This window comes from Malania oleifera, chromosome 2, assembly GCF_029873635.1.
Source record: "Malania oleifera isolate guangnan ecotype guangnan chromosome 2, ASM2987363v1, whole genome shotgun sequence".
NCBI lineage: Eukaryota > Viridiplantae > Streptophyta > Magnoliopsida > Santalales > Ximeniaceae > Malania > Malania oleifera.
The window spans coordinates 65,588,152-65,615,031 of record NC_080418.1 but is presented as its reverse complement, the minus strand read 5'-3'; the positions used below and the strand labels follow the sequence as shown (position 1 = coordinate 65,615,031).

At 34.2% G+C, this 26,880-nt stretch overlaps 1 protein-coding gene across 1 annotated transcript in view; it reads right to left on the bottom strand.

The window, feature by feature from the left end:
* Window positions 1–24,505, bottom strand: part of LOC131148995 (cytochrome P450 CYP72A616-like) — a 79,201-nt gene extending 54,696 nt beyond the window's left edge. The window contains exon 1 of the mRNA XM_058099005.1: window positions 24,146–24,505. Within this exon, the coding sequence (XP_057954988.1) occupies window positions 24,146–24,428 (283 nt within the window). The 5' untranslated portion in view covers window positions 24,429–24,505. The remainder of the gene's footprint in view (window positions 1–24,145) is intronic.
* Between the last annotated feature and the right edge of the window lie 2,375 nt (window positions 24,506–26,880).

The following is a 26,880-nucleotide window of genomic DNA, read 5'->3' as shown; positions in this document are numbered from 1 at the left end:
TAGAAAAATTCACTGGAAAAAATGACTTTGGTTTATGGAGGATCAAGATGGGTGTCATCTTGGTACAACAGGGGCTCGAGGAGGCTCTTCGTGGAGAAAAGAAGGGAGCTTCCACTTCACAAGAGGGGAAACCAAGTTTTCCCTCCACCGATAAAGTGAAGCCTGAAATCCTCCAAAAGGCACATAGTGCCATTATCTTTTCCTTAGGAAACAAAGTGCTTAGGGAAGTTGCCAATGAGGATACAGCAGCTGGAGTGTGGTCAAAACTAGAAAATTTGTACATGACAAAATCCTAGCAAATAGACTCCATAAGAAGACTAGACTCTACACCTTTAGAATGACCTCTAGAACATCTATTGATGAACATTTAGTTGAATTTAATAAAATTCTTTTGGATCTTTCTAATATTGATATTAGCATAGATGAAGAAGACAACAATTCTTTTATTGAGTTCTCTTGATTCCACATATGAAAATATTAAAGAAACTATGATGTATGGGAGAGAGAGATTGACTTTAGAAGATGTGCAAGCCGTTTTGCACTCTAGGGAATTGCACACTAAATTTGAGTCTAAATTAGGGTCAGGGGAAGGGTTAAATGTGAGAGGTAGGTCTGAAAAGAGGAACAAGAAAGGAAAAGACAAGAGGTCTAGATCAAAGTCTAAGAGCAAAGAATTAAAGTGTTTTGCATGTCACAAGGAAGGACATTTTAAGAGGGACTGCCCTGAGAGGAGAAATGGTGCAAATGCCACCACCTCTAAATCAAAGGGTAAGGCAGCTGTAGTTTTAGATGGGTATGATAGTGCGAAAATGTTGAACGTCTTTGATAAAGATTCGGGAAAAGAATGAATATTAGATTCAGGATGTTCCTTCCACATGTGTCCATTGAAAACCTAGTTTGAGTCCTTTACATGCTTAGAAGGAGGTCATGTTATCCTAGGAAACAATAGGTCATGTAAAATACAAGGTATTGGGATTGTGAGACTTCTAATGCATGATGGGATTGAAAGAGTGCTAAAAGATGTGAGGTACATACCTAAGCTGAAGAGAAACTTGATTTCTCCTAGTAGCTTAGATAAGATAGGGTACACGTTTAAGTCTGAAGGAGGTAGCTTAAGAGTATGTGGAGGTTCACTGGTAGTGATGAAAGGGGTGCTAAAGAATGGGCTGTACACCTTGGTAGGAAAGACAGTGATTGGTGAGGCTTCACCTATTAATCACAGGGTAGAAAATCAGGTTTCCTTGTGGCATAAGAGGCTAGGATATGTTAGCCAATAGAGCCTAAAGGAGCTAGAGAAACAGGGGCTCCTTGGAGATAGGAAACTTAAGGAATTGTAATTCTGTGAGGAGTGTGTCTTGGGTAAGTCTACTAGGGTTAGTTTTAAGAAGTCCACTCACACCACAAAACAGACTCTTGATTACATACATGTAGACTTGTGGGGGCCTGCTACAGTTAGTTCTCATGGTGGTTCTAGGTATTTTCTGTCAACTATAGATGACTTTTCTAGGAAAGTATGAGTTTATATTCTAAAACATAAAAGTGATACTTTTGAAAAGTTTAAAGAATGGAAAACCTTAGTTGAAACTCAAGTTGCCAGAAAAGTTAAAACACTAAGAACAGACAATGGATTAGAATACTTGTCAAATGATTTTTCTGAATTTTGTAAAGCTAAGGGCATAGCTAGACATAGGACTATTAGGGATACTCCCCAACAGAATGGATTAGCTGAAAGGATGAATATGACTATTTTGGAAAGTGTAAGACGTATGTTAGCCACTTCAGGTCTGCCCAAGACCTTTTGGGCAGAGGTGGTGACCACTGTTGTATACCTTATTAATAGGTGTCATTTCACAGCTTTAAAATTTAAAACCCCTTAAGAAATTTGATCGGGTAAGCCTACTGATTATCAGCGTTTAAAAGTTTTTGGGTGCGTAGCCTATACCCACATTAGAACTGATAAATTAGAGCTTAGGGCTATGAAATGCATTTTTGTGGGATACCTAGAGGGGGTTAAAGGCTATAAGCTTTGGGTTATAGAACCTGGAAAATAAAAATGTAGTATTAGCAAGGATGTAGTTTTTAATGAGACTAAAATGTGGGGAAAACCAAAAATTCAAATGAAAGTATTAGGCACTCTGATACTAGTCACTCGCAACTTGAGGTGGAGCAACCCTCCACTTTTCATAGCCATTGAGAAACATATGTTATAGATTTTGAGGAGCAAAAATTCAGATGCTAATCATAATTGAGAATAATGTAATATTAATAAATTCCTTAATTAAGCTAACAATCTTATTATGAAAACCAAATATAACAGTGCTATTACAATAAACCCCATTCTACTTAATCATACACTTTGCTAAGGTCAATCTAACACCCATTAGAGTACCTTTGCCTTTAGATGATGGATATGCTGCTTGTTCAAAAAGAACTAAATGCAATCAAAATTTCTATAATTTCGCTAAGAAATATAGGTATAAAGACCATGTTGATTTTCTTGGATGACAATAGAAGAGAAGGCTTCCACATTTCTATGTTCCAATTTGGATGTCAACCTTCTTTTCTTTTTATTTTTATTTTTAAAGCAAAGTTTTGTTTGCTTCATTTTAAATGATTTTGTATTATGCTTATGTTTAGGATTGCAACTAGTATAGTTAAACTTTAGTTATTGATTGCTTTTATGCAAATGTAAATTAGAATATTCCTTTATGCATTTTTGTTATGAATGAATGGATAATGAGACAAGGCTCGTGGTTTGCCTTGTGATTAGGGTTTGGTCTCGAGCTAAATTACCAAAAAGGAAAAAAAAATTATTCTTATTTTCTTGATACTTTAAAGGTATGCTTGTTTTAGCCCCCCCTTTTTTTGTAAACAAGAATATTGAATTGCTTGTTGGACCAATGTTGTACTTGATTTCAATTTAGATACCTTTACTTTTGTTGTAAATTAAATTCATTTATTGTACTTCCAGAGAAACAAGATTAAGGATTTCAAGAAAAAAGTTAGAAGTATGCACCACGCACAATAGATATTTACTAATAAAGAGTCGTCATTAAAATTAGGATCTTATTAGTGCGAATGAAGAGAAATTATAAGTGACAACCTAGAGTTTAGTGACCACAACGTCATTATTAAAGACATCAAACTAGCTCTTCTATGGTCACTAATAACACCTATAGCCACGATCCTTTGTCATTGCTAATAACCCCTACATCAACATATTTTTGCTATCATTATAGATTTAATCTACAACGACAACATTAATTGTGTCATTGCTATAGACTTTACTTTTAAGACTTTAAGTCACGACCGTATGACAACCATGTATGCTGTCATAATTTCCTTTTAGCAACAACATTTGACTTATTAAGATGCAAAAAAATCTGCGTTATGTTGTAGCGAATTATCATTTTAGTTTCTTGTTAGAGTGTGATCGATGATAAGGAGAAATCAGAAAATATTGTTGATGGCCATTTTGACTGAATGACCAAAGTAGTGAAGATTGACAAGTCCTTTTTACATTTCGTTAGCAATTACTTGTTGTTTCAGGCTTTCCTAGCTACTTTGTTTTTGTTATTTTTGATTGTATCAGGTGATCAAACACAGTTCAAAAATGTAAGATAGGGTTCGACAGTGATTTTGACCTTATGCACGTAAATAAGACCAAGCCTCTATGTTAACCTTGTAGGTCATTCCCAATTTTGATAATGACAAATACTCTTTGTATTTGATAACTTTCAAATTTGTGTGCAGGATCATACTAACTGGATCACATTGATAGCATGCAGCAACTTGAAGAATTATAAAGACCCATCATATATATATATATATATATATATATATGTATGTATATGTATGTATCATTTGTTGTAATATTATTGGGTCTGTAATAATTAATGCCTTACTTGCATGGTAGGATAGATAAGTTCAAGACCATAGATGGACCTTAGGGATCGGTCAACCGACGCCAAATTTTTAGGGTATATGTTCAAAGGCCTTAGATTGACCATAGGATCCACAATATTGCATGAAAATGACCCCTATATTCTTAGTGTTGATTATCATGTAAATAGGGCTAACTTTATAAAAAGAAAAAGATCAAAGTGCACAAAAAGGGCATGTTCAGTCGACCGAACTTCTACACGTAGAACTCTTTGATCAACCGAACCTCCACCGGGTCAACAAGTTGATCTCTTAGTCGACCAATCGGAAACATATAGGCAAGCCCTAGTCAACCAAACCCCCACATGGGAAATGCCAACCGCCCGGTCGACCGAACCTGCTAGTTCAAAAAGACCCGATCGACTGAACCACTCAGATTTGGAAAATCGCCTTTGAACCCCTTAAGTACTGTTGATCATCTTCCTAGTTCAAAAATCTCCCGGTCGACCGAACCCAGACACTCGGTCAACCAAACCTTAAGTATGGTCGACCGGTGCTCTCAGGTTTGCGAAAATTATCAAGGTTAAAACACTGTTATTTTTTAATTAACCTCATTTAAACATTTCCAAAAATGACAAATAAGTCCCAAACAGTCAAAAATTCAGGGGATTCGATATATAACCCCCTCATTTGCAAAAAATTAGTGAGAGATTAGAAAAAACAGTTAGAAAATTTTCTCTGATTTTCAAAAGCTCTATTTCTTGTATTCGGGTTTCATTTCTTCGTTCTTACTCATCCTCATTGCAAACCATGCTAAGTAAGAGTGCTATTGTGAGTTTCTAGTTAAGCTTACACTCTCGTTAGTTCTAGTTGATTGAGATATATTTTTACCCGAGAGTAAGCTTGAGTTTTTCTAGGAAACTTCATTAATAAGTCTCTCGTAGGAAAACTTCGCAGAGCTTGTGAGTTTTGCATCATCATTGCAATACTCAAGAGTTCGTATTGTTTTTTGTTTGTGAAATAAATTTTTTACGAACTGTTTTCAAATATCCCTTGTGCTTATTTTTGAGAAAAATATTTTTGGGATATTTGCTTGTATTGTGAAGATCTTTGTTGCTATATCTCTTGATTGATATTATCATCTTGACACAAAGATCAAATAATTTTTACAAACCATTTTTTAAATATCTTGTGTGGTTTATTTTGAGAAAATTATTTGTTAAGATATTTGAAGTGTGCTTGTTATCTTTGTTGCTGCATTGCAATTGAGACTATTATTTTGACACAAAGATCCTATCACCTATACTCTCACTTACTAATTGCAATATTTGCATAAATCTTTAAGAGTAGACACTAAGACTACATGGAGCTTATCTTATCATATCATTCGGTAGTGTGTTGATTATAGTGGTACATATCTGCTTGTGTAAGAAGCATTTTATGTGTACGCACAATATTGGTTAAATTTGTTGTATTCCAGGCACGGGCCTGAAGAGGGACACTAGCCCTATTGAATAGTCCCAGATTGTGTTAGACCCGGTTAGGAAAGTTAGGTGCACCATCTCGGTAAGGTGTAGGTTGAGGTCAGCCCCATTAATTGACCTGGTTGTAAATGGTGCCGCTCCACCCGTTAAGTGAGCTTATAGTGTAATCCTTGTGTGGGTGTGCCAAGGCGGGGACATAGGCAGTATTGGCTGAATCTCGATAACATATTTGGTATTGATTTTATTTTCTGCAATTTACGTTCTACACTTGTATGTTTACGTTTATTATTTGAAATTTTTTTTGGGATTGTGAATACATAGAAAGACCCTAGGTTTGTGAATTACTACCTGTTGGATTAGCTAAACCTAGGAAGAATTTTTAAATTTCCAATTCACCCCCCTTTTGGGATTGCACCAAAGCTAACAATTGATATCAGAGCCTGGTAACTTAGACTTAAACATCATTTAGTAAAAGATCATGATGGCTTGTGTTATTGCATCCCCTTTATGTGAGGGAAGGTTTGTCACACACCCACCACTATTTTGTGGTGAAAACTATACTGTATAGAAATTTAGAACAACTATATATATGTGAAAACTTTAAATTGGAAATTTCGGAAAGTCATTGATCAGAGTGATAGTGTGCCTGTTAAATCCATTGATTGTGCTGATGTTCCTAAATCTAAATGTGAATTGAATGATATTGATAGGAGCATAGTGCAAGTAAATTTTGATGCTATGAATACCTTACTACATGCTTTAGATTCTAATATTTTATGTGATGTTATAGTATGTAGCAGTGCTAAGGAGATCTGGGATGAACTTGAGAGGAGATATGGAGCATCCATGCAAAATAAAGTGATCACTCCTTATGACTCAAGCCTTGCAGATCTTGAAGGAGGTAACCAATGCTTTGTTTCTTTAACTAATAATGAGGTAATCTCTGCTCCTTCTGTCTTAGTAGATAAATTTGGAAATGATATATGTGTTGATTTGAATGATATATTTGATTCTGAATCGTATGATAGTTCTGATGATGAAAGCATGCCAACTTATGAAGAATTGCAAGTTGAATATATTAGAATTCATAAGTTATTTGTTAAATCTAATAAGAAATATACTGTTTTGGAAAACAAGTATAAAACAATTTAAAATTCTTGCTGAAAGAGAAGATGACCTGAAAAATCAAAAGATTAGTGAGCAAGAATGAATCATTAGAAAAAGAAAAGACTATCTTGAAATCTAAAATTCTAATGATAATAATAAAGATCTTTTGATTGGAGAACTTGAACAAAAAGCAAGCAACATGACTAAAGAGTTTATCAAATTACAAGATGTTTGCAAAGGTCTTAAAAACTTGAAAATGTATGAGCTAGAAAAGAAAATAGAAGACCAAACTAAGATCATTCTCACGTTCACTAGAGGGAAGGAAAACTTTGATAAGTTGTTAGGATCATAAAAGATGACCTTAGATAAGGAAGATATAGGTTTTAATGGAATTGAAAATAGGAAAAGGAAGAACCTATACATGGGGTACTTTGTAAAAGAATCGAAACATTATGCTAGTACCTCCTCCAATCGATACACTCACACCCCATGTATCTTGTGTAAAAATAAGGGGCACATAAAATTTGATTGCCCATTTAAAAGAAAAGGTGTGAAACCCAAACGAGTATGGAAAGTCAAAGAATCACCGACTCCTAACCCATCGAGAATAAAAGATTGAAAAATGGTATGAGTTGTTAAGAAAACAAACCCCTTGAAATTCAAGGAAGAATTTACTCAAACATGAATTACATGATCACATAATTCTTTCTTAGCATTTAGGATTAGTTATAGGGGGTAGTGTCATCTAAAGCCTTAGGAAGTGGCTTGGGCTGAAAATGTAAAAACTTTGTATATGTCCATTATTCAGAATTTTACATACTAAGGACTTGAAAAAAAAGAAATTAAGCCAATATGGAAATTCATGCAAAATAACCAATCAGAACTTAATGCATATATTCATTGGTTAAAATATGAAATTATTGGTTGCTTGAATAAAAATCCACTTCCAAATGGACAAGGCAATTGTGCCTGGCATATTATTCTCAATGCTTAATTCATAGTTGAATATACAAAAATCTTAAGTTAAGCATATATTGTCCATTGCACATATTTGAGCTTTAGGGAATCCATCTTGATATATATTATTTAAACCTAAACTCATTTTTGAATATAAAAGCTTAACCATAGCTTAGTCATCACTCTAAGCTCAAGCACTAATGATCATTAGTCCCTATTCTAACTAGTACTTACTTAAAGACATCCTTCCATGATCAAAATTAGAGGAAACCACTAAGAGATTCTAGCTTCACTGATTAACCAAAGTATTCCCTTTTGTGCTCAAAATATTAAAATCTTCTAATTTTGGTTCACCATATCCTCCATAGGAAATCCTTACCAAACCACGATCATATTCGGTATGGTTTCACCCATTCCTTGGTTTGTATCCTTGCTCCTCTATATGATCATACCTAAAGGATACTTTCCAATCACTAAAGAGCTACAGTCAAAATTCATATAATCTTTAGTGCTCTTTGCCAAAGTAGTTAGGACATTTTCTTTAGAATGGTTATCTTGTATAATGTCCTGCTACTACCAAAATACTCTTCTGGTCATATTAAAAATTTAATCTTTAAGAGTATTTATCCTTGCTAGCTTCATAAGCTCTCAAACATAAAATCAAATCCATTAGAGCTTCAACTTTGTGAATTAAATTAAATGGCTAATATGATTGCTATTGGTTTCAACATATATGAAAATGCAATAGCTAAGAAACCTATGCATGAACGATGAGAAAGACAAGCCATTTGAACTTAGGCCTCTCACGTATTGTAAATCATAAGAAAAGAGGCAAATATAGGCTTATAACTCTCGAAGAAATATTTGTTGTGAATTTTTGGTCCTCTAAGCCTAAGCATGATAAGCCAAGATTAAAGCATGAAAAATATAAAACACTTGGCTAAGTAATTAGAAAATGAAAATGAGCATTAAATGAGTTGAGTGCATAACTTAGGGGGAGCTTTTATTCTTCATATCTATATAAATTAAAATGCTCTCATATCCTTATATTGTTTATGCATTTATGCTTATCTGTGTATAACATTGCAGCACCATAAATGACTCAATCAATGGTTATAATCTCTTTAATGGATAGTTTATTTATTTTTCTAGCACGAACTACTATTGAGCTATATTGAATATCTTGAGTTGATTATACTACTAGATTGCTTGCTTGTATTGAAAGCCTCCTGCATGACAGATGCAGTGATGTGCATTGCATGCTGGTAGTGGACGTGTGCCTTGAACTAGAATTATAAATTGCTTAATTGAACCTATTAGGTACATGTTTTATGGGAAAATGTTTGATTTACAGATGACATGCTACTGAAATTTTGATTGGAATTTTCTCAACATAAAATCTTGTCCAAAGATAATAATAATAAAAGTAAATTTAAAATATTTTTTTGAAACGATGAGTGAAAGCAAAATGAAAATTAATTTTCATCCTTACACAATCATAGAATAGTTAGAGGAGCTCAGTTCCATCCCTATAGAAAAAGCTTAAAGGATTCATATGCTTCAATTCATATTCTTGAATATTAAGGCTTTTCATAAAACCCTGAACATCATATCCAGTGCTTAAAGGTCTATGAATAGATATGGATTGTTCTAGGTTATGAGTATTAATTCATGCCTTAATATATTTTCTAAGATGCATCTGTGGCCTATAGGGATGACCATACTAATCATAATATAGTTAATAAATCATCAGTATGGTTGGGTTAAAGGATTTAAAATGAATGACTTATACTCTTGACTTACCTTGTGAAATAAATCTTGATGAGTATAAGTAGCTTATTTCATCTAAGCTATAACTCAAATTGAAAGGGGGAGCATCTAAAATTAAATATTCATCTTGTTATGCTCTCAAATACTTTTAGCTTAGATCTGTCTTGAATCGAGTGTGACATATGCTTAAATGAAATGATGTTTGTAAAAATCTTTTGTTGATATATATTGCTTTGCCACATGTTCTTTGTGATGCCATGTGATCTTGCATGTGAATGATAAATCTGTAGGATCATTGTGATTGTACTTTTTTGGTTATATTTTAGTATGTGCTTTTTTAACAAACCAAAACATTTGTGCTTGCTTGTCTTAAATTAAAATTTCCTTTTCAGCAAGCACTCCCCAGTACATTTTTGCAAACATCATAAAGGGTATATATATTTATATATATACATACATATATATATATATATATATTTATTGTAATACTTTATGGCAAGAACTAGTTTCAAAACTAAAACTTTTTCTCTTGCCTCATTATTATTATATATATATATGTTTTAAAGTCGCATAACTGGTTCAATAATTACACATAAAAATGCATGCGAACTAGTTAGACTGTGTTTATGCTCAAACCTATTCTTTATATACCATATGTCTTTAAATTCAAATTTTATGCAGACCTCATGAAATGCTTAAATCACAATGGTTTGAGGATATTTCTGGTTTAACTACGTTTTTCATGTCATTTAAATATTTTAATAACCAGTTATATAGTTTGTGTGCTTAATTGCTGAACTTGTCATTGCTTTATACTTTATGAGTTTGTTTGTGCTATAAAATGCATGACTACCATATCTCTTACATGATTGATAGTTATATTTATGTGTTGAGAGTACTGAATTGTTTGAGTAAGTAGTTGTGGATATCTTGTAAATATATTACTCAATCAAGTCACTTGTAAACAGAGATTTTAGGGAAATGTTATATTTTCAAACGACATGCGGTTGAATTTTTTAAAAACATTTTCCCAAACATATCTTGTATTCATATGATTATATGCCTATATAATTAAATGTTTATTTAGGCCCTTTTTGCTGTCTCCAAAAGGGGGAGAAGTAGGCAAATATTTGTCATCATCAAAAAATGAGAGATTGTTGACCTTGTAGGTCATTCTCGATTTTGATAATGACAAATACTCTTTGTATTTGATGATATTCAAGTTTGTGTGCAAGATCATACTAACTGGACCACATTGATAGCATGAAACAACTTGAAGAATTATGAAGACTTGACATATATATATATATATATATATATATATATATATCATTTGTTGTAATATTATTGGGTCTATAATAATTTAAGTTCACGGGTCTGTAATAATTAATGTCTTACCTGCATGGTAGGATAGATAAGCTCAAGACCATAGATAGACCTTAAGGATCAGTCGACCGATGCCAGATTTTTAGGGTATATGCTCAAAGGCCTTAAATTGACCATAGGATCCACAATATTGCATGAAAATGGCACCCATATTCCTAGTGTTGATTATTATGTGAATATGGGTAACTTTATAAGAAGAAGAAGACCGAAGTGCACAAAAAAAGCATGTGCGGTCGACCGAACTTCTACACACAGAACCCTTCAGTCGACCGAACCTCCATCGGGTCAACAAGTTAACCTCTTGGTTGACCAATCAGAAACATATAGGCAAGCCTTGGTCGATCGAAACTCCCTAGGTCAACAAGTTGACTACTTGGTCGACCGACCAAGATTATATTTGCAAAGCCCTAGGTGACCGAACCCTTGCGTGAGAAATGCCAACCACCCGGTCTACCGAACCTACTAGTTCAAAAAGACCTCGTCAATTGAACCGCGCGGATTTGGAAAATCACCTTTGAACCCCTTAAGTACGGTCGACCATCTTCCTAGTTCAAAATTCTCCCTGCCGATCAAACCTAGACACTCGGTCAGCTGAAACTTAAGTACGGTTAACTGGTGCTCTCCGATTGGAAAAAATTACCGAGGTTAAAACGCTATTAGTTTTTAATTAACCTCATTTAAACATTTCCAAAAATGACAAATAAGTCCCAAACAGTCAAAAATTTAGGGGATCCTATACATACCCCCTCATTTGCCCAAATTAGTGAGAGATTAGCAAAACCAATTAACAAATTTTCCTTGATTTTCAAAAGCTCTATTTCTCACATTCAAGCATCATTTCTTCATTCTTACTCATCCACATTGCAAACCTTGCTAAGTAAAAGTGCTGTTGTGAGTTTCTAGTTAAGCTTACACTCTCGTTAGTTCTAGTTGATTGAGATATATTTTTATCCGAGAGTAAGCTTGAGTTTTTCTTGGAGACTTCATTAATAAGTCTTCCATAGGAAAACTTCATTGAGCTTGTGAGTTTTGCATCATCACTGCAATACTCAAGAGTTCGTATTGCTTTTTGTTTGTGAAATAAATTTTTTACGAACAATTTTCAAATATCCCTTGTGCTTATTTTTGAGAAAAATATTTTTAGGATATTTTCTTGTGTTTTGAAGATCTTTGTTTGCTATATCTCTTAATTAATATTATTATCTTGACACAACGATCAAATAATTTTTATAAACCATTTTTTAAATATCTCATGTGGTTTATTTTGAGAAAATTATTTGTTGAGATATTTGAAGTGTTCTTGTGATCTTTGTTGCTGTATTGTGATTGAGACTATTATTTTGACACAAAGATCCTATCACCTACACTCTCATGTACTGATTGCAATATTTGCATAAATCTTTGAGAGTAGACACTAAGACTACATTGAGCTTATCTTATGATATCATTCGATAGTGTGTTGATTATTGTGGTACATATCTGCTTAGTGTAAGAAGCATTTTATGTGTACACACAATATTGGTTAAATTTGTTGTATTCTAGGCACGTGCCTGAAGAGGGAGACTAGTCCTGTTGAATAGTTCTGGATTGGCTTAGACCGAGTTAGGAAAGCTAGGTGCACCGTCCTGGTAAGATATAGGTTGAGGTCAGCCCCGTTAATTGACCTGGCTGTAAACAGTGTCGCTCCACCCCTTAAGTGAGCTTATAGTGTAATCCTTGTGTGGGTGTGCCAAGGCGGGGACATAGGCAGTATTGGCTGAATCTCGATAACATATTTGGTATTGATTTTATTTTCTACAATTTACATTTTGCACTTGTATATTTACGTTTATTATTTGAAATTTTTTTTGGGATTGTGAATACATAGAAAGACCCTAGGTTTGTGAATTACTACCTGTTGGATTAGCTAAACTTAGGAAGAATTTTTGAATTTCCAATTCACCCCCCTCTTGGGATTGCACCAAAGCTAACACTCTACCATTCTGGGATTTTCTGTTATCTTTTTTTCCAATTTTGACCATATCAGGTGATTCTGAATAGTCTGAAATATTAATAAGAGATTTAACAATGATTTTGACCTTAGACATGCAAATCAAGGCAAAACCCCTACTATTCCAAGCTTTTCTACTCTCTTTTTGCCTATTTTAACCACGCGAGGTGATTTGAAGCAGTCCGAAATAGTAAGAAGAGGGTTGATAGTGATTTTGGCTTCGAACATAAAAATCAAGGTAAGACCTCTATCATTTCAGACTTTTATACTCTCTTTTACCAATTTTAATTGCACTAGGTGATTTGAAACAATTTAAAATGATAAAAAAAGGTCTAACAATGTCTTGACTTTAGGCACAAAAATTGAGGTAAAAGCCTATCATTTCAGGATTTTTTTTTTTTTTTTGCTAAATTTGATTGCATCAGGTTATCAAAAGCAGTACAAAATAATGAGAAAGTATGCAACAATAATTTTGCTCTTTTGTATGAAAATCAAACTGAAAACCCCATCATTTATGGCTTTTTGACTATTTTTTTTTGCCAAATATGATTACATCAGGCAATCTGTAGTGGTCCGAAAGGGTAAGGAGAAGTCAAATTTTAATTTTGGCTTCTTGCATGAAAAATTTAAACAAAATTATGACTTTCTTTTTCGTAATTTTATAATATTTTTGGACACTCTTGAAATTTTTGACCATTTTTGGTGGATCGCACATATCTTTTTCTTTATTTTAATAAATTAATATTTTTTAAAAAAAATTAAAATAATATAATATTATAAAATAGAAAATTTAAAAATATTTAAAAAAGTAAATTTTTTTTTAAAAAAATCAGGACTGCACATGGCCATAAGCACCAACGCATGGGGGGGGGGGGCGGCATGCGTATGTGCCCACAAAATGCCGCCATTTTTATTTTAATTAAAAAAAAATTAAAATTAAATAGGTGGGTACATGAAGCCCATGTGTAGATGTATGTGTGGAATGACACCATTTTGGTGTTTAAATATATATATATATATATATATATATATATGTATGTGTGTGTGTGTGTGTGTATGTATGTATATGACAATGTTTTACACGTTTCACCACCCCTTTACCCGCATCATCTTCCCTATCTCTTCAGCAGAGCCTTGGCGTGCTCTCTCTCTCTCTCTCCTTCATTGTTTCTCTTCATCACTCCATCTCAACCTCCCCTTCACTCATTCTTTCTTTCTCCCTTATTTCCTCTCATTTTATCTTTCCTTCTTCTCTTTTCTGCTTTGGTATCCAACCCAAAGGTCCCTCTTTCTCGATTTGCAGGTTGTTTCTTTCTCTCTCTTTCTCTCTTTTTCTTTTTTCATCTTCTTTATTTCTCTCTCCTCTCTTGTTCACCTTGCCTCAACAAATTAGTGTGTGATGTTTGTGTGAGTTCATGTGTGAGTGTGCAGTTTATGGATGTGTGCTTGTTAAATGTGACACATCTTCTACATGTTTTGTACTAACCTGAATCTAGAAAATAAAATAAAATAAATAAAAGAAAAGGGAAATAATAAAGGAATGGAAAAATAAGAAAACGGTGAAGGACAAGACAAAACCGTCGACGATTTGGGGTACCCCAAACAAAACCGTCGACAGTTTCCTCCAGAAAGGCTCTTGGGATTCTCTAGCTCAGGTTTTCCGTCGACAGTTTTAAGGTGGCCAAAAAAACTATCGACAGTTTTTTGCGGGAATAGATCACTTATAAATAGATCTTAGGTCATTTTTTTTTTCAAAATTCCGCCCTCTTTCTCTTAGCCTTGAATCTCTCTCATCTCTCTCTCTCTCTCTCTCTCTCTCTCTCTCTCTCTCTCTCTCTCTCTCTCTCTCTCTCTCTACTTTAAGCCTTTTAGTAGCTCTCGGGTGCTCCACGATTCCTTCTCCCTTTTCCTAGAGAATAGGTCATCAATCATCAGCAGATTTGAGTAGCTAGGGTTTTAGTTTTTCTGATCGTTTCGGGTCGTTTTCGGAAAAATAGGAAAGGGGAATAAAATTATACCAACTCTTTGATAAGTTAAACTGGATAATTTCGAGTATTTGAATTGTATATTTATAGTATGATTTTCTAAACGATTTAGGCATTTGAAAATAATGGTTTTTGATCATAAATCAGATTTAGGGAAAAGCTGTGTGGCATGAGAATAACCTTTCATAATTATTGGGTTGTAAATACTGTTCGACTATGAATATTTTTTGCTTGTGAATATTGTCTGGTTGAGAATACTGCTTGGCTGTGAAGATTGTTTGGTGGTGAATCTGTTTGGTTGTAAATTTTGCTTGGTTGTAAATAATGCCTTTTTGGGTGAATACTGTCTGTTGTGAACCTAAACATACAGTGAAATATGTAGCTTCCTTACGTGGGCTATGTACAGTGAAATACGTAGTAGCCCTATGTGGGCCATGTACTTGGTAGTACGCAGCTACCCTATGTGCGCCATGTACTGAGAGATACATAGTTGCCCTAAGTGGGCACGTACTGAGAGGTACATAGTTGCCCTAAGTGGGCCACGTACTGAGAGTTATGCAGTATCCCTATGTGGGCCACATACTGAGAGTTACGCAGTAGCCCTATGTGGGCCATGTACTGGGTAATACGTAGTAGCCCTATGTGGGCCACATACTGGATATTACGTAGTAGCCCTATGTGGGCTACGTACTGGGTTGTATACAGTAGCCCTATGTGGCTCACGTATTGTGAGGTATGCAGTTGCCCTAGGTGGGCCACGTACCGAGATCAATGGAATGTATTGTATCTTGTGTGAATGAACGGTGGTGTATATGTTTGCAAACTATGTGTGATGATTAATGTGAATATGTGTATACTGGTATGTGAACTTAAATGCATAAATATTTATGGTAAAGTGAAACTCTCTATCCAAGGGCTTATCGAGTAAGGTGAGTGCCCTGATCAGTATCAGTTGTAACCACATCTAGATTAAAGGGTACGGTTACAAATGGTATCAGAGCAGAGGGAAGGTACATGTATGAGCGTGTAATCTTCCTTATCCTTGGGAACTTTCGCCGGTAAATATTTATGTATGTGTGCGTGGATATGCATGTGTATTCTCTATTGTGGTGGATTAAGAAACAACTATGTTTTATATATTGAAACTCACTTGCCACACACTATGATAGTTTATTCTTTCCTTACTGAGAGGTGTGTCACCCCGGCGATTTATTAAACTTTTCAGGTCCTTCAGGTGATTGAGCTTAGAAAGCTCCGGGGCTGGGTTGAGAACTTTGGAAATTTTGGGTGGTTGTAAGAACAATCATATGTACAGTTTATGTTTTAAATGTTGGTGATGTAATATGGAGTTAATGGATATACTTTTTTTTTTGGATGTATATATATTACTTTGGTATTTTGTTTGAGGTATTTATTTATTATTTTTTATTGCGTGATTGGTATTATGGTATCAAAGATGGAACAATAGTCTTATAACACCCTCGAGTCCACCTGGCGGGTTCGGGGCGTGACATGTTTAGTTAAATATAGATTAGTCAAGAATTATGAATAATGGGTAGGTGCAAGATGGCAACATGGACGACTAACTACCAATTGCAGCAGCCACTATATGAATAGTGTAATTGTAATATGACTAGTGCAACCGTAATATAAATAGTATAGTGCAATATGAATAGTGTAATTGTAATATGAATAGTGTACCCACCTACCAAATTTGTGAAACTATAAATAGGCATGGCTGTTTAAGTGTTGATATAAGCAAGTGAAATATATACCATCTCTCTCTCTCTCTCTCTCTCTCTCTCTCTCTCTCTCTCTCTCTCTCTCTCTCTCTCTCATTCCCTCTCATCATACGATTTTGTATATATGTTTTTTTGTTATTTACATTATTAGCATAGTTTAATACTATGTATATGCACTAAATTTCCTACAAGTGGTATCAGAGCACAAGTCGTTCACAACGAGCACGATTCCGACACGATGCTAGCACAATTCAAGCACTAGTCTAGCACTTTGGCACTACTCCAGTAAAAAGCAACACCAACAAAATCACCATGGCCTCATCTAGCTCAAGTCAACTTGTTCCTATCTTGACCGGAGAAAACTATGATTTTTGGAGCATAAAAACCAAGACAATCTTACGAACCTACTACTTGATATAGTTGAGAGCAGCGTTCCAAAACGCGTAGAACCGTCAAAAACAAAAACAGAAACTATGAAAGAACTGCCCGCTACACCTGCATCATCTGAGAGTTCGATGATGTCATTGTCGACAGTTCTAATGAAGGAATGGCTAAAAAAAGATGCTAACGCACTAGCCAAAATTCATCAAGCTGTCACCGACTCCATTTTTCCAAAAATCATGAATTCAACTTCCGAAAAACAGGCATGGGACACTTTGCGAGCTGAATTCCAAGGTACTGTCAAAGTTCAGGCCGTTAAACTTCAAACTCTACAAAAAGATTTCGAGGATCTCTGAATGAAAGATGGAGAGTTCATAAAATATTTCTTTTCCCGAGTTATTGAAGTAGTCAACAAAATCAAGGCCTATGGCAACAACATCATGGATCAAAGAGTGGTCAAGAAAATTTTAATTTCTCTCCCTAAAAAAATTGATTTCGTGGTGAGCATCATCGAAAAATCGAAGGACCTCTCCAATCTCTAAGTCACCGAACATGTGGGTTCATTGCAAGTTCACGAGCAACAGATTTTGTGACGAAATGAGTCTTCCACCGAAGGCACTTTTCAGGTTCAACATGGGAATTGACTTCCATCCAAAGGGGTGGAAAAAATAAAAAGGGCAAAGGCATCACAGAAAACTCCAAGGAAGGTGAAAAGAAAGGAAAATACCCTCCTTATAGTGTTTGCAAAAGATCCAATCACCTCAAGAAGGATTGTTGGCATAAAGAAAAACAACAGTGCAAAATTTGCAAGAGATTTGGTCACACTGACCAAACTTGTACATTGAAGCAATACCATCAAAATAGTGTGATCGAGACCACGGAGGAGGAGGACCAACTTTTCTATGCATGTCAAGTTGCCACGACAAAGAAGGATGACGTGTGGCTGATTAAAAGTGGTTGCACCAACCACATGGCAAAAGATCAGAGTTTTTTCACTCATTTGGATGCTACCATTAAAGTACCAGTCCAAATAGGTGATGGAGCTTTGGTTGAATCCAATGTAAAAGGCATTGTTGCTGTCCAAACAAACAAAGGCACTAGATTCATCAAGGATGTTCTTTACGTCCCTAGTTTGGATCAAAATTTGCTAAGTGTTCCTCAAATGATGATGAATGGTTATTCAATATTGTTATTGGAAGAAAGTGCATGTGCAATTTTTGACCCTTAAAAGAAGCAGATAGCATGTGTTAATATGGTAAACAAAAATTTTCCAATCAAGTGGAACTACCCGATTGAAAAGTTACTGGTGTCAAAAAATGAGGCGAATTAATACTTCACTTTGGCACAGAAGGTTCGGGTACTCCAGTAGTAAAAGTTTGAAACTGATTTCCCAAAAAGCCATGGTGAAATATTTCCCCGCCATTAGTGATTTGAATAGTGTATGTGAATGCTGCCAACTTAGGAAGATGGTGGAAAAACAAAGTGGCTACCAAATTGAGACACTACACAGTGACCGAGGTACATAATACATCTCGACATAATTTAATAAATTATGTGATGAAGAAGGTGTACATTGGCAACTCACTATTGCATACACACCACAACATAATGGTATTTCTGAAAGAAAGAACATAATAGTCATGGAGATGGTGAGAGCCACGATTAAAGATAAAGGGATTCCAAACAAATTATGGGATGAAGCAATTTATACAGTTGTTTATCTCCAAAATAGAATAGTCATGGAGATGGTAAGATCCATGATTAAAGATAAGGGATTCCAAACAAATTCTGGGCTAAAGCAGTTTATACAACTGTTTATCTCCAAAATAGAAGCACTACTAAAGTTATCTCAAACATGACTCCTTTGGAAGCATGGATAGAACACAAGCCCTCAATCAGACACCTTAAGGTATTTGGTTGTGTTTGTTACATGCATGTTCCTGCAGGAAAAAGGCACAAGCTAGAAGCAAAAGTAGAAAAAAGGAATTTTCTTGGGTTATAGCTCTCAATCCAAGGGGTATAGAGTATTCAATCTACAAACTAGAAAAGTACTAGTAAGCAGAGATGTAACATTCTATAGAGAAGCTTCATGGAATTGGGAGGAAAACAAGCAAGATCCAAAAGTGACAGTATTTCCAACATTTGATAAAATGATGGACCATCTCAACTGTCACATAGCGATCAAGTGACCCAAGAGACTCCAAAATCAGATTTGGATTCTAAACCAAATTTGAGTTCAACCGAGTCAACATCAAAAAATTCACCAAGGAGCAGTGAAATCTCAACTCCGGAGTCTCCGCCACTAAAAAGAAGATTATTATCTGACATTTATGAAAATTGTCCACAAATGGGACCTTGTTAAAGTTGTTTCTTTGCAGCTCATAAACCAAGCAATTATGATGAGGCAGCTTAACACAAAGAATGGCAACTTGCTATGAAGGAGGAGATGCAGATGATTGAGAAAAATCAAACTTGGAAATTAGTTAAAAAATCGGTTCATAAGGATGTCGTAGGAGTAAAATGGATTTACAAGAAGAAATAAAATCCAGAGGGCTTAGTGCAGAAACACAAAGCCAGACTCATTGCAAAAGGCTTCACTCAACAATTTGGAGTAGACTACAACGAGAAAATTGCTCTAGTTTCTAGACAAGATACTGTGAAAACCATTATTGCACTAGCAGCACAAAAAGGATGGAAACTTTATCAGCTTGATGTTAAATCTGCTTTCCTTAATGGTTATCTTCAAGAGGAAATTTACATTGAGCAACCACCAGGCTTCATGGTAAAAGGTGAAGAAGAGAAAGTCCTAAAGCTAACAAAGGCCTTGTACGGTGTAAAACAAGTTCCACGAGCTTGGTACAACATAATTGATATATATTTTATAGATTTTGGCTTTAGAAGGAGTCCTAGTGAGCTTACACTTAATATCAAGGCTTAAGGATCTGATGTTTTGATTATTTTTTTGAATGTTGATGATCTAATTGTCACGAGAAGCAATTCCACTATGATCATGATGCTCAAGGAAGATATGAAAAAAGAATTTGAGATGACAGATCTTGGTTTGATGAACTATTTTCTGGGCATGGAGATCACTCAAACTAATAAAGGCATCTAAATCAGCCAGGAAAAGTATGCCAAGAATCTGCTGAAAAAATTCAAGATGGAAGGAGGCAAGGTTGTCACCACACCACTGGTTCCAAATCATAAATTGACTAAGAATGATGGTGCACCTAATGCTGATGAGAGGCAATATAGAAGCATCATCGACAATTTGCTTATCTGACAGCAACAAGACTGGACATCATGTTTGCAACAAGCTTACTGTCTAGGTTTATGCAAACTCCAAGCCAAGTACATCTCACTGCAGCAAAGAGGCCGCTCAGGTACATCAAAGGTACCATGAATTTCGGCATATGGTATAAACCAACAAATAATTCAGAGTTGGTTGGTTACACTGATAGTGGTTGGGCTGGTTCTGTGGATGACTTGAAAAGTACATCATGTTATACATTTTCATTTAATAGTGGTGTATTTTCATTGCTCACAAAAGCATGATACAATTACTCAATCCACCGCAGAGGCTGAGTACATCACAACTTGTGCTGTGGCAAATCAAGCAACTTGGATCAGTAGAATTCTAAAGGAAATGGGTGAAACCTAGCACAATGATGCTAAACTATATTATGATAGCAAATCTGCTATTGCAATAGCAAAAAATCCGGTCCAACACAGGAAGACCAAGCACATCAAGATTAGATATCACTTTCTTAGAGAAGTTGAAAGTTATGGTGAAATCAGTCTGGTACACTGCAGGACTGATGAACAAATTGTTGACATTTTTACCAAGGCATTACCAAAAGCTAAATTTGAATACCTGCAAAGCAAACTTGGAGTGCATGGAAAGAGTGTCAAGGAGGAGTGTTTAATGTGACACATCTTCTACATGCTTAATCAATATAGACTAGTCAAGAATTATGACTAATGGATAGGTGCAAGATGGCAACATGGATGGCTAACTGCCAATTGCAATAGCCACTATATGAATAGTGCAGTCGTAATATGAATAGTGTAACCGTAATATGAATAGTGTACCCGCCTACCAAATTTGTGAGCCTATAAATAGGCATGGTTGTTTAAGTGTTGATATAAGCAAGTGAAATATATACCATCTTTCTCTCTCTCATTCGCTCTCATCATACGACTATGTTTATATGTTTTTTTGTTATTTACATTATTAACATAGTTTAATACTATGTATATGCACTAAATTTCCAACAGTGCTCAAGTGTGTGAACCATATACATGTCGTGTGTGTTTAGCATGAAAGCATGCATGTGTTTGTGTGTGAGTGCATGCATGATGTTAATATGCATGGGTGTATGTGTGTTTATGTGTGGCCATGTGTGCATAATGTATGGTTTATCCATGTATGTATGAGTGTGTGAGTGTATGAATGTATGTATGCATGGTTGTATATGTATGTGTGAGTGATAATGCATGCATGGAAGAATGAATGAGGTATGTGTATGCATCTAGGCATGCATGGATATATGATATATATATATATATATATATATATATATATATATATATGCATGTAGAGATGTGAGGATGTGCATAAATATGGATAAATATGCCTATATGCATAAACATAGACACATGAATAGGGTGATGCATGTGGATACATACATGTAAGTGTATGATGCATGCATATATGTGAATGTATTCTTGGGCATGAATTTGTGGATGCATCGATGTGAATATGCATATGGATGCATATATGAGACTAAGTGCATGATCCATATATGTGCATACATACATGGACATGAATTTTATAGATGCATGGATGTGAATATGCATGGGCCTATATGCATATACATGGATGCATATGTGCATGGATGTAAGAATTGAAATATGCATGGATGTATGTATATGCATGGATACATGAGAATTGGATCAATGATGCATGTGCATGTGCATGGCTGTATGAAATGCATGGATGGCATGATGCATGAATGCATATGGCACGTATGGATGGATATGTATAAATGCATGGATGTAAATATGCATAAGTACATATATGTGATACATGTGTAAATATCTGTAGGTATATATATATATATATATAAAATAACAAATAAACAAACAAACAAACTAGCCTTAAGTCTCACTATGTGGGGTTAGCTAGCTACATGAATCATTTTCCACTAATTTATCCAATCGAAAGCATTTTCCTTTATTAGATTAATGAGTTTTTAAATCCTTCCCCACTACCTCATTCCAAGTCATTTTAGGCCTGCACCTATTCCTTTTCATGTATAAATAATAACTAACGCACTCCTCCTTACAATACTTGACTAGGCCTGCAGTTTCAAATACTTAAACCATCTAAGCTGCCCCTCATTTAACTTATTTTCAACCAGTACTATGCTTAAATTATTGCGTATATGCTCATTTCTTACTTTATCTTTTAATGTTATACCACTCATCCACCTTAACATTTGCATTTTAGCAATGTCACTTTTTGTATATGTTGTTTCTTAGTTGCCCAATATTCTAACTTTCCTTTTAATTTAAGGGTATTCTATGATTACACAACATACCTAACACACTCCTCTATTTTACCCAATCTGTTTTAATTCTATGTACTAAAAATGAAGAATTTATTTTTTACTTGGTTTGCTTGTGATGACGTATATAGCATGCTTAAAGTAACTAGAAGTCTAAAAACTAAGACTAGTTCAGTTTCATGAATAACTATGCAAATGCTATGAGAAAGTTGAGAGTAGAAGGAAATAGTTATCCCTTACATATTCGTTATTATTTCATGGAGTATGTACTAAGAAAGAAATATACATTTCAATGCTCTAATTTAGAAATAGTTATTTTTTCACTATTCCTTGTTATGAATTTATTATAAAAAAAATTCATTTCAATAACTTAATGTTTTGTATAAATAATTTATTATTATTATTATTATTATTATTATTATTATTATTATTATTATTATTAGGTGTTTTGTAAACCAAAGTAATCTAAAACTTATTTATTTAATGAAATTTACATATCCCTGCAAGAAGTTGTGGGGGAAACAAAATATAGAGATTCAAATTTTGGGAAGAAAAATAATTTAAAATTAAAAAAAATATTTTCTCTTAAACTGGGAAAAAAAAAAAAAACATATGAAGATACGTGAGGGGCAAATGGTGAAGTACATTTTTTTTGGCAGGTGGAGAAATGGGGGAGAGGAAGGGGGCAGGACCTGGATTGATGGTGGAATACTAAACGATAAAAAGAAAAATGGAAGCTTCGCATATGCCATTGGATGTCTCAATACCATAATTACGTACATATTCAACCAAAATGTCCATAATTACATAATTACATATAAAATTAGATGAATTATATTATTAATTATACTATAAAATTACGTATTTTAGTTTAGGCAAGAGGTGGAATCAATAAATTATGCAATTATGCATATATTAATTGACTTGGATGAGTGAACTAAACAATTATATACATAAATAATTATGTAATTACATACAAAAAAAAAAAAAAAAACTAGGTAATGACATACATATTGGAACTAAATTACCTATAATTATTTAATTACATACACAAGTATTTAATATGTAATATTAATTTTGTAATAATAAACATAATTTCAATGATGTATATTGGTCGATTATTATTACAAGTTAACATTGTTTATAAAGGTAAATGGGTTGATTGGTCCAGAGTATACACCTACCCATTTAATTTTTGGGTTTGAATGGATGATGCATTCATGACCCATAGTGATTGTACCTTGACCCATTTATTAAAGTGGAAATGAGTGGAATGGTAGGTATGAATTGGTGCAAACCTGAACATGATATTCTATATAGCTAGTGAATTCGGTTTATAGTTGACATGTTAATACTTAAAAGATTTCTATGTTAGATGTGTTGGATTCAAATTGTGAGACGTGAAAAGGACATGGGATGAGTGTCGTATATCTCGAGTCCACTATGTGGGTTTCCAATCGAATAAAAAGAGCTAGTTGATTCTTATAAACCCCACTTACAAAAAGGATTTTCATCTACGACTTTAGGACAAACACAGATGATTTTTTAGCTACAAATTTGTGGAAATAAATCATAGAACTTCATGATTGAATCACCATCTATGCAATTATGACGACATAACATAATAGCATGGCTCTAGAATTTCAAGAGCGGGCACTTTTAAATTTAGATAGAGCATCTTGATATTTAAGTCTAGAAAAATATATAAAAAAAGGCATTATTCAGTGGGTTAGGGGAATATGAAGAGAGAGAGAGAGAATAGGCACTAACTGTGACTGGTAGTTTGGAAAGAGCACATACTGTGAGTGGTAACCAATAATTACTTTTTTAAGAAAAAAGGGTAAAAAATATTGCAATTATTTGGGAGCAGTAGTTAGGATAGAGCACATACTGTGAGTGGTAACCATCTGATGGAGGAAGGGGTTGAGACGAGGCAAGATATCATGGGGTGGCAGCTGCTGCGTTTGCTCATCAGATCTGCTTTCCCTCGACAAGTGCTTCGCCGTCTCCCTGGTGTTTCCAGAAAACAACTTGTAAGGAAGAACATGCACGCCTTGTGCCCTCAGCTGCTTCGCTATCATTTTGGGTCTCCACCACATCTCATACAACACCTTCACACACCATGTTGTGATCACAACACACACCACTGAAACTGCAACTTCCATAGCTGCCATCTCCCTTCCCTTCAGACTTTAACGCCAATTAGCTAATAAGCGCAAGGTTTAGTGAGTGAGGTGACTAAAGAAAAAGGAAGGGAGAGAAATATGGTTAATTGACTTTAACGCCAATTAGCTAATTAGCTAAGCTAATCTGCCATCTTAGACAAATATATATATATATATATATATATATATATATATATATATATATAAAATGTTGAATTTGTTTCACACATAATCATTATTTGTTAGGAATCTAACAATTAAAAAGAATGGAAGAAGTTTTATTCATTAAGTGATTATGGCTTTAAGTGTATAATTAATTAGTATAAAAAAATAGTATGTACTTTTTGTCACACCCATGATATCCAAATCTCAAATTGTATGACTAATCCATAGGGGGGAAAGGACCTTACATTAGTTTTATCCTCAAATTCTTAACTATTAAAGTAATTTAGATGGCAATCTTAATTGAATAAAATCAATAAGTACAAGTCCTTAATTGATTTAATTCAAGCATAGAGAATAAAATATATTCTTGATAGTATAATGACTAAGTTTTCATTTTACTCATTTTTTCATCATAGGACATTAGAAGTCTGTTTTGGATCATGACTTTCTTTTGAAAATAATAAAAAAGGGGAAATGAAAATAAGAAAAAAAAATCATTTTCTGCTATATATATATATATATAGATTTTATTGATATCAAAAACTATTAAAAGTATATAGATTTTATTGATATCAAAAACTATTAAAAGTAAAATAAAAAATTTCTAATTTGATTACAAATTTTAAAAGTAGTAATGATGCCTAAAGTTACGTTTTTGTTCATTGATTTGGTATATTTTTTATTTTCTTTCTCACTTTTCTTAATAACTAGACATAAAAAAGTATATTCATTCAAAATTTTCTCTCTTTTCTTTAGGTTGCTTTTGGAGCTAGGAAAATATTAGGGAAAGGAAAGGAAAATATCAAGGAACCCATGTTTTCATGTTTGATCATCAAGAAATGTGAGAAAGAAAATAAAAACTATACCAAATTTATGAACAAAATTTTGATTTTATACACCATTGACCTTGATTTTTTTTTTAATTTTTAATCATATTAAAATAAAAATTTTTTTTTTGATAGTATTTAATAGAGAAGAAAAATATAAAGGAAAAAAACGAGTTTCTTCCTTATTTTCATTCCTCTCATTTCCCCAATCAAAGGTCCAAACTGACCATTAATATTTTCTAAGTTCCAAACGTGACCTAGAAATAACAAGTCTTAGAGATGACCTCTTAGTCACTAGAGTCCTTTGAGCATAAATCACACATGTAATTTTGTAGTTTTAATTTATGAAATTTCCTTTACTGCTTTGGATGGTGAAAAACAAAAAGGAAGGTGAGAAATTCCAATGAATAAAATTTTAGTTCTACACATTTGATTTTTTTTTAATTTTTAATTATAATGGAACAAATTTTCATTTTTAATAACATTATTTATAGGAAAAAATATAATATAAAATGAATTTCCTTCTAATTTTTTTATTCTTTCCTTTTCTCAAATAACAAAATATATGAAAATCTCGTATATTCAATACTTTCTTTACAAGGATGAATGGATGTAAAACAGAGAAATTCATCTATATTTGGCTATACATATAGCACAGCTAAATTGAAAGCTAACCCTATAATTGAGGGATTTGTATCCAAAACTCCTTCCTATAATCTCTTGGAGGACAACTCACGCCAACACTCCCCTTCAAGTTGGTGCATTTATATATTTCTAATGCGTAACTTGTCAAGTGAGTTGTAGAAGCTCTTGCTGTATACACCTTTTGTAAGTATATCTGCCAACTGGTCTTTGGACTTAACAAACAGAAATCGAATTGTCTTGGCCTCAAGATTTTGTTTGATGAAGCATCGATCTATTTCCATATGTTTGGTCTGATCATGCTGGGCTGGATTATGAGAAATGTCAATAGTCGTCTTGTAATCACAAAATAAGTCCATCTCGTAGCTTAGGGCAAATCCAATTTCGGTTAATAGTCTTGGAAGCCAAAGAAGCTTACAGAGATCCTTAGACATCCCATGAAACTCGGCTTCGACACTTCATAATGCTACCACCTTTTGCTTCTTACTTCTCCATGTAACCAGGTTCCCTCCAACAAACATGAAATAGCCAGAGGTGGATTTTCTATCTGAAATATTTCGTGCCCAGTCAGCTTTTGTATAACCTTCAACCCTTAAGTGATTGTTTCTTGAGACATAAGTCCTTTTCCAGTAGAGGAATTTAGGTATCGGAGAATCTGAATCGCTGCATTCATATGATCTTCACTAGGACAATGCATGAATTGACTTACTACACTCGCTGCATAGGCGATGTCAAGTCGTGTATAGGAGAGATAAATAAGTTTCCCAACCAATCTCCGGTACCTTCCTTTGTTTGTTGGCACTTGGTCTGGCTATTCTCCAAGCTTG